Source organism: Denticeps clupeoides, chromosome 7 (assembly GCF_900700375.1).
Source record: "Denticeps clupeoides chromosome 7, fDenClu1.1, whole genome shotgun sequence".
Taxonomy (NCBI): Eukaryota; Metazoa; Chordata; class Actinopteri; order Clupeiformes; family Denticipitidae; genus Denticeps; species Denticeps clupeoides.
The window spans coordinates 6474113-6484036 of record NC_041713.1 but is presented as its reverse complement, the minus strand read 5'-3'; the positions used below and the strand labels follow the sequence as shown (position 1 = coordinate 6484036).

The 9924-nt window shown below is 46.7% G+C and overlaps 1 protein-coding gene across 2 annotated transcripts in view; it reads left to right on the top strand.

Moving 5' to 3' along the window:
• The first annotated feature begins 1902 nt into the window (after window positions 1-1902).
• usp43b (ubiquitin specific peptidase 43b) overlaps window positions 1903-9924 on the top strand; it is a 60442-nt gene continuing 52420 nt past the window's right edge. For both annotated transcript variants that reach the window (XM_028985472.1, XM_028985471.1), the window contains exon 1: window positions 1903-2620. In XM_028985472.1, coding sequence (XP_028841305.1) covers window positions 2111-2620 — 510 coding nt within the window. In that variant the 5' untranslated portion in view covers window positions 1903-2110. The remainder of the gene's footprint in view (window positions 2621-9924) is intronic.

Below are 9924 nucleotides of genomic sequence, written 5' to 3'. Positions count from 1 at the left end.
CCACCTGACACTTAGCGTAGCACTCCCAGTGCCAATTACGGTTCCTTGGTTGGTAAGATTTAAGGAGAGATGTGAGGGCCAGAAAATGCTGTTGCCAGTGATGTCCTTAGAAGATGCCATTCACAGTGGCTGGGAAACGGCAGTGGAGGCAACCAGATGGCTTCCCATACACTTTTGCTCAGATGCTGTCAAGACGTCTGCCAGGAAATGCCTGGCCTCTTCTATTTAATAGCTTTGGTTCCATAATGCCTGTCTGTCGGTACGCTAAGTTCTAACTAGCGCTGTTCACGAGCGCCACACCTAAAACTGGCTGTCAACTTTATTGGTGGCCAAAAGGAAATGCCTTTCAACATGCTTTGGGTATTTCATCTCTTTATTCTTCAAACACAGAGGGGACGAGTCCAACGAAATCCCTTAAATGTGTTTGTTCGTGTTTGTGCAGAGGCATGAAAAAAGTCATCCAGTTTTGTTCTCGATTACAAAGACTGCCGGTGTGGGGAAGAGCACCTGCGCTTCGACCGAAGGTACCCAGCGTTTTCGTGGGGGCTCGGGCTAAAAATAACTTCAGAGGAGCACAATTGAAACGGAAGACGGTGGAGGAAAAGGAGACAGCTGGCAGCCCGAGAGACGCTTATGGATCATTCAGAGGCACGAGCACGTCCATGAGCCATACGTTTGGGCCTTTGATCGATGTCCTCCGCTCCCCCACCAGGCAGCAGGTCCACGTTCTTTAAATGCCGTCGCACTTTTTAAGCATGATCACCTACAATGCGGTCTGGAAATCGAATTGTTTCATCTGAGAGCCCTGCTGCCGTGGCCGGCCGCTCTGTAATCCCTTAGTTTCGGACAGGACGCACCCAGGCCCTGCTGGGTGTGTGACAGGTTTGCCATTTCGGAGACGGAAAAGGTCTCTCTCCGGCTCAGTCAGTGAGCGAAAAAGGGAAGGCAGTTTATGACCGGCAGCAGGGTGCTGCCACCTTGTTAAAGATGAAAAACGATGATGGCCATGGACATGGAACAAAAAAAAATCAAAACAGGATAGTTTGGGGAAAGAAAAAAAAAAAAACACGTATATTTATGAATAGATGCGGTTGAGTCGAAGTGAATACTGAGCACATCGCATTTTGAAGGTTTGAGCCAAAGAATGTTCTGTATTTTTGTCTACATGAATAAAACATACCGTGCTAAAAAATATAGTAACGTGCCATGAATTTCACCCAAACCAGGCAAAGTGATCTTAATATAACCGCTGGGATAGCACTTTTTTTTTTTTTTTTTTTTTTTTAGAAAGAGTGCAAACTGTGACTTTTCAGAAATAGCAGAGCAGTCCCATTCCAGCAGAGGACATCGTTACCCTCTGGCTCGTATCTGCCTGGCAGACTCGGAGAAAGAAGAAGGTTGGGTTGTATTTGTATTGCCATGGTCCCGGTTCCAGGCCGGGGGAGGGGGGTGGATGTGACAAGCTGGTGGTGATTTTTTTGGGGGGGTGCGTGTCGGCGCCCACGTCACAGTCACAGATGGGGACGGTCCGAGCTGGAAGATTCCTTCATCTACCGGCTGAGGGTGGGGCTCCTGGCTAATCAGACCCGGATTTTTATCCTTACAACTCTGTTGCCTGCCAGTTTTGAAACTGAGAAGAACAAATTATCTGTCTAACACTAATTATATATATATATATATATATATATATATATATATATATATAGAGAGAGAGAGAGAGAGAGAGAGAGAGAGAGAGAGAGAGAGAGAGTATTATATACACTATGAATAAATGGGGTCCCCTAGAATAAATTTACCAATGACATAAGTTAAGACAGCAGGGGGCTCCTCGACGTTGTGACGCCACGCAGCCTTCGCGCTTCGCTCCGGAGTTGCGTAATTAGACTCGACGCTGCGCGCAGACCCGCGTTAATGGCGCGTTACGCTGGAACGCGTAGCGACGCGCGTCTCCGTTTTGTGGAAGCCGGTGGCGCGCGCGCGCGCGGTTGACGGCCACGCGTACAGGACGCGTCGCGCCGCGTCGCTCACACGGGGGGACAGCGCGCTGGAATGCGGGGCGGACGGCTCTCCTCCTGTCCCCCCCGGAGTCCGGCGGCGCGGTGAGGGAGTCATGGAGAAGGGCAAGAAGAAGCCGGGCGCGGCGGCGAGGCTGTTCCGCAAGAAGTCCCTGAAGTCGGTGGGGAGCTTCGTGCACCGGATCTTCCGAACTTTGGGCACTTGGGCGCAGGTCGGCGACGCGGAGCCGCCGGACGCCGAGGACGACGACGGGGGGTTCCGGGACGGCGCGCCCTGCACCCTCGGCGCCAGCCCGGCCGGCCTGAAGGACAACCAGGGCCCGGAGAGCCAGAAAAGTTCCGCCGCGGCGAGGGAGACGCTGCCGCCGGGCTGCGGGGACAAGACCCCCGGCGTGCTCGGCCTGAAGAACCACGGGAACACCTGCTTCATGAACGCCGTGGTGCAGTGCCTGAGCAACACCGACCTGCTGGCCGAGTACCTCGGACTCGAGCGCTACAAGCGCGACAAGCGCGACGCCGGCGGGGAGGTGACCGAGCGGCTGGCGCGTCTGGTCCGGGGACTGTGGACCCTGGAGTACACCCCCCAGGTGTCCGTGGACTTCAAGGTACGTCCAGGGCTTATCAGTGGGGAGCGGAGTTGCGAGGGGACGTGGGCCAGAGGCATGGCGACTACGTTCGGGGTTTAAAGGACGTCGTGTTTCCTACACGTGGTGGTCTGGTGGTCTAAGGTTTGTAAGATTTTGGCGGGCAGTGGGTGGCCTAGCGGTCAAGGAAGCATCCCGGTAATCGGAAGGTCCGCCAAGGTGCCACTGAGCAAAGAGCACCTTCCCCACACACTGCTCCCCGGGCGCCTGTCATGGCTGCCCACTGCTCACCAAGGGTGATGGTTAAATGCAGAGAAGCAATTTGGGATTTGTAAAGTATAAGAAAGTGCACCCCAAGACTGTTTCATCAAGAGAACTGCGAAAAACAGTTGTGACCATTCCCCCCTCATTTTGGGCGAGCGTGTAGTAAGTTGGGGTGCTGGTGGCCTAGAGGGTAACACACCCGCCCGTGAACCAGAAGTTCACAGAGTCACGGGTTCAATCGCCCCGTTACTACCAAGACACTCGTCCCATGTCTGCTGAATGCCATAAATATATAGATAAGCAGAGGCGTACACCCCCACACACAGAAACACATATTAGGAATTATTTAATAACACATTTTATTGCAAAATCATTTGTTGGAACTATACTGAATCTAACCAGATAAACGTATACAGGGCTTCGAGCTTTTCTGACCCATCTACCATCCGTGTTAATTTTGCACTATAGCATCAACACCCACCCTACCAATCTGAGGATCACCCCAATGTAAACTAATAGACACTTTAGTGGCGGATTCGGTTTGTATTATTATTTTTTAAATTAATTGTAACATAATGAGCTTGGATTGACGGTATTATAAAGGAAATGGGTGGGATACAATTTAGAGTACACAACGGCGTTCGGATTGTTTGTTCCACCTTAAATCCATGGGGCAGAGGGGGGGCCTAGCGGTTAAGGAAGCGGCCCCGTAATCAGAAGGTTGCCAGTTCAAATCCCGATCCGTCAAGGTGCCACTGAGCAAAGCACCGTCCCCACACACTGCTCCCCAGGCGCCTGTCATGGCTGGGGACAAATGCAGAGGACAAATTTCACTGTGTGCACCATGTGCTATGCTGCTGTGTATCACGTGACAATCATGACAAGCGCCCGGGGAGCAGTGTGTGGGGACGGTGCTTTTGCTCAGTGGCACCTCAGTGGCACCTTGTCGGATCGGGATTCGAACCGGCAACCTTCTGATTACGGGGCCGCTTCCTTAACCGCTAGGCCACCACTGCCCCCATTTCCACACATCCTATTTTTACACATTTCAGTAGCCTGGTGCTTTTAAGCTGTAGTTTTTTTTTGGGCCAGACAGGTAACACTTCTCACCATTTCATAGTTCAGGATGTTGAGTGGGCACAGAGATCATCACCATCACTCTTTATTTCTGAAACAGACTTCCTGCCGGTAAGCCTCGCTGAACAACACGACAGTTGCAGCCTGCTGAGCAGAATTTAAGGTGGAACTGACAACTTCAGCACCTCGCAAAATGAGGGCGCCCCTACTCCCCGCAAACGGGACAGGAAAAAAAAAATTGTTTCTAGGTACATTAATATCATTCATGATCTTTTTAGTTGCAGTGGTGGTTTGGAAATGCTTTCTCGCTCATGTCATTAAATAAAATGTAAAAATGTAAACCAACACGTGGCTTTTGCAGCATGACAGTTCATTAGCAAACTAGTGTTCTGTCGCTGATTAAGAAAAAATAAAAATTTGTCGTTTTATTTTGACGTGGGAAATGCTTGCATCAGAGGACGGGGGCCTTATCAGGGCTGCTTATGCCGCTTATCAGCAGAGCTCAAGCGAAGATGTCCCTACGGGCCTGCTGAGACTGTTCTGTCTGGGCGGCTCTGGCAAGGTGTCTGTCACGCTCTGCCACAGAGGTAGAGGTCACAGGGTCACCAGGTGGCTGTAGTGCTGAGTTGGCAGTCTGACCACATGGGGGGATCCCTTACAAGGACCTCAGTGATCCCTGAGCATAGGAAGCAATGCAGGAGAACAGGACAAAATCAAAGAGCGACATGAAACAACGTTTCTCCAGAACCTGGTGCTGTGTGTAATATTTAAACAGAGTTACGCACTGACACAAAGTGCAAAAAATTGTACAGCCAACGATTAGTTTTGTAGTTGACTAATCACTTGGATATTTATTCGTTTTTTTTTCGTTCCCGAATCCCACTGAGGTGAAACCGAGCAGAGCGCCGTCCCCACATGCTGCTCCCCGGGCGCCTTTCATGGTGACCCACTGCTCACCAAGGGTGATGGTTAAAAGCAGAGGACACATTTCACTGTGTGCTGTGCTGTGGTGTGTCACGTGCTTTCAGTGTTCCAATAACAAATTTAAATACTCGTCCAATCAAGTTACATCCAACAGATGAAGTTCAAATAACCTATTGCCTTAGAGTAGGGCTGGGTGATATGGCAAAAAATGATCATAATGTACTTTCCCATATCGAATGATTTGATTTTAAAATATATTTTTAATATTATTTTCTGATATTGCCTTACTGAAACCAAGACACCAGAGACAATACACAATTTATTAACATACTGTGTAAAACCATGGCTATCACTGCCCTCCCAGGCTCCCTTTCAGCCATTTCACTCTTAGCTTTACGCAGTGATCGACACATACACACTTTCTCTCTCCCTGTCTCTCTCTCATCCTGTTTTGTGCAAACTTCCCCCAAATACGCGATGAATGCGGTACTGTCGCGTGTGCATGGAGGAGGAGGTAGTTGGACCTTTTTTTTTTACTGTTAAATTTACACATTTGCTTACATAAGCAACATACAACGCCAGTGGTGGCCTAGCGGGTAAAGAAGCGGCCCTGTCATCGTAAGGTTGCCAGTTTGAATCCTGTCCGCCAAGGTGCCACTGAGGTGCCACTGAGAAAAGTGCTGATGTTTATTACAGTTACAAAGGAACGTCGGTACAGCTACTGCGGTGATGTTTCCTCCCCACTGCAAATTCAATTTATTCAGTTGGTCTTGCAATATGATGCATCGACAACATTTTTTTTAACCTTTTTTTAATAACCAGCATTATTGGCAAATTGACTAATTGTTTCAACCCTACCTATAAGGTTGCAATGCAATGCAGTCTCATAGACATCTTTGACCTGCATACATATATTGAGTAGGTCCCCTTTTGCTGCCCAAACAGCCCTGACCTAAGGAGGCATGGACTCTGCCAGACATTTTCCATTCATCCTGTCCAGTGTCCAGTTCTAATGCTCTTGTGCCCATTGTAGGCATGGCCACCCTGACAGAGCTGTGATGTGTTCTGACATTTTCTATGAGAAAAAGATTTTTTGAGCAGTTTGAGCTACAGTAGTTCTTCTGTTGTGTTTGCTATGTGCGAGGTATGGTATGAACTGCAATTACGTGCTTTCACGCCAATTTTCAGATTTGACCAAATTCACCGATCCTGACCATAACTGGGCTTCAGATGTGAGCAGGGGAGTGTTTTGTATTTCTGGTGCCTTGGATTATTTATGTACAGAGCTGACAACCCATCTATCATGGCACTGTTTTAATTAATACAAAACCTGAGTCACCACGGGATTTATATTCCAGTATTTTAGCTCACTTGAGTGTCAGCGGAACCCATACTGACTTACTATGGTAAAACTCTAACAATGAAAGAAATAGAGACAGTGAACCGCAGCTCAGATATCAGTCTATGCAAGATTTGGCATCGTTCAGAACCAATTAAAAGTGGATTTCATCTATCCAACATCTGGTTTCTGGACAATTAGTGCTTGGTTAGCGGTGGAACTGGGCACCATGCAACCTTGCAGAATTTCTTTCACAAGGCATACATCCAGAATCCAGGCGCGGATTCTGGAAAGCTTCCGGAACGTTTGACAGGACGGGCAGCCCGTCCGCACTCCTAGTGCACAATTACTCAGTTCCCAGCCTGAATCTTTTTAAACACCAGACTGGAGCTAAATACAGGCACTTTTCAAAAGAAAGCCCTGCATTCTTCATGCCTCAGGAGCAAGAGTGTCCACGTCCCAGAGACCCAGCGCTGTTATGACGCCATATGATGCTAGGATCAGGAGGGTGACCACGGTGCCCAGTGTCAGTTTTGGGTGTTTTGACAAGTTGCAGTTAATCCATGCGTCACCTGTCTGGTTGACTGTTCTCACATCACTCACCACAGCATGTGCTGTGTGTGGCGTGCCACAGTCTAAACTGCTGCATGGTGTAATGTGCTGCCAGGCCTTGTCCTACCAAAACCTGACCTTATGGGTCACAGTGGAGACTGAGTGTAAATTCACCGCAAGCTGAGTGGGATCTTTTTTGGAGGATCTAATGACCACCTTCCACCAGACAGCAGAAGCCAGCCATAAACAACAAACGGCAACACCCTGCAATTTATTAAAAAACACGGTGCGGGGCTCATCTGATGCAGGTACTGTTATTTTCCTCAGAGGACAGGCCTCGGCTTGCGCAAGTGGCATCATGAGACCCGTAATATGTTCAAATGAGCATGAAAGGGTATTCATTAACATGCCAGGTAATGTGCAGTCACAATAGTCATGTGTGGGATGAAATGGTTGATCTCCTAAGCTGGCCTGGAACTGGTGATTTAACAATTGTCTGAAATAATGGAAGTACTTCAGTATATACAGTGTGTGGGGAGCAGGGTGCTTTGCTCAGTGGCAGCTTGGCGGTTCAGGGTACGAACCACTGGATCTCATAGGAATTCAGCCACCTGAAATAGCTTGTGAATTTCACTCCGTTCATCCATTGTCATATTCAACATCTTTAAAAAATGTTTTCAGCAGCTTATTCAAAAAGTGAAGCACATTGAGGGACATTCTGCTAGTGCCCATTCAAAAGGGATTATGGGTGGCGAGGGTCTGAAGCGACGCCAAAGTGAAACGTGTCACTTTGAACATTTTCTACTGCCTCGGACGTGTGGAAAGGCCTTCTCTACCACCCCGTGAGCTCCATTGTGAGTTGGTCACAGTGCATCCCCACCAGGGCAGGACAAACGTTGGTTTTAAACCTTGTTTTGTTGATGTACATGTGCAAAACATATTTGTGCATATGGGCGATTAATCTGGAAAATAAGAATAAAAAAAAAATCTGCAGACATTTGAAACACGTTACCTCTCACGATAATAATTTCAAAAAGCAAATTATTATCATAAACAATCCAATCAAACTTCAGTTATTCATATCAATTATTCTCAGAACTGGCTCTCATATGTTTAACTTAACAGCACTTGTGTTGCTTTTAGGCCAGTGACATTGTTGTTGTGAGCATCACACCATCTTTGTCATTTTGGTTGCATATATTGGTAATGCGTAAACATTACTTAATTAAAGCATTGCACAGTTTTGACAGCCATTATACATTGAAATATTTGGTGGAATAATTTTGTCTGAATGCTTGTAGAGTTCACAGAATTTTATTTTGGAAGTTTAACAAGTGAGACTAGTTTTCTGTGTCCCGCACATCCCATGGCAAGTTGTATGGCTTTTGTCATTATTTGTCTTTATTGGTTTATTTATCTAACTACCCAGTATTAAGGGACGACAAGTACTACATACATGTCATGCTTGTTCATAGTTCTGATCACTAGTTATGGGGATAAAGTAACTTCATGGAAATGTCCTGTGCATCATGTAGAGAATGTTTATAACCCTCAAAACTGAACTGAATGGTCACTTGCACTATTTATTTTGAATGACAAGCTCAGATCTCAATGTCAGATGGGTGGGAGCAGATTTAAAAGGTCTTAAATCATGTTTACTGTGCTGTCTGGGGGCCTATAGATTTACTCTGGGCTCAGTGTCAGGTTTGTCTCCAGGCCTGAGTAGCTCAGTGAGAAGAAAAAAGTAGAGGTGAGGCTGAAATAGGGCCTGCCGCTGAGAAAAGTATTATTTACCATGACCTGTCCAGCTGGACCTATGGGCAGAACATCAATCATCCACCACAAGACAGCCTCCCACTGGCCTCGGCTGGTTTACTTTCACACACAATGGAACGGGAAAGCTCCGAGACTTGCCGTTTTGGTTTAAAGATGGTCATTGAATTTGCTTCAGTCAGTTTTTGAGGACGGAATATATCATTTACATTTACAGGCGTTTAGCAAGCGACAGTCCCCCTGGAGACACTCGGGGTTAAGTGTCTTGCTCAGGGACACAACGGTAGTAAGTAGTAGTAAGTAAGACTTCTGAACAACACTCGGGGTTGGAAGAAGATGTGTGGTGGATAAATGCGTACAGCCTGAAAAGCAATTTAGTTATTTTGAAGATTTCTTCATTATGTAATACAGAAACATGCTCGACTCTATTGTACTTTATCTTCTTGGCTAATTTATTTGTGACTCATATGATTCTGTTGTTAGATTTGACCCCTGTAATGTTGCACGGGAACGCGACAAACCGCCGAAAATGGTTTGAACTGAAGGAATGAATCTCAGTCATGTGTCTTTTCAGCCGTCAAAACTGTCACCGACTGACAACACTTTATCTGCCTTTTATAGAACATCCGGCCATTTTTTCACGGTCCTTTTTTTTCTCTGCAGGAGACTCCTGTCAGTTGTGGCTCTTTGAAACGGCGTGATGAAACACCGAGCTCTTGTTAGGGTCCAAGTAATTAGTATGCGCCTTGTTTATGGATGAGGGTTTGACCTTGGACGTAGTTCAGTTGAGTGAACTTGCCTTTGAAGACGCTCTGCTTGGTTATGCATTTATTTATTTATTTCCCCCCACAGCGGTATTGTGGGAAAGAGATTATCCTCCTGATGGCGGCTTACCTGATGGCGGAGAGTTTTGATGTTCCTATGCTGTGGCATTTGGGCTGAGAGGGAGTAGAAACTCCGCCAAAGCTCAAGTACAGATCCTTTCGGGTCTTTTCATGCTCCCTGGTTTTTGGTGTTGGTATCAGGGTTAAGGGATGTGTGGGATGATCTGAAGCAGTTCCAAGATAAACTTAATTAATGTGTTTATGAAGGGATTATTTGTTGTCTGGGAGTGGGAGTTGGAGGATCTCGGAGAACAGTGTTATATTTGTGTGTGTGTATGTGTTGCTGTGGTAAACTGTGTTATATTTTGCTGTGCGGTAAACAGGTCTGAAGGTTTTCGGCCGACTGGACTGGAATTTCACAAATGAGGGTGTTATTGCAGAAATAGGCTTTGAAAAACACACATACAGACACAAAAGGCCTAAATAAAGCCAAATATTTAGTGAAATAAAAAAATCAGCATACAATACAAAAAAATTATGTCCACATCTTGACATTGTATCTGAAATTTTGA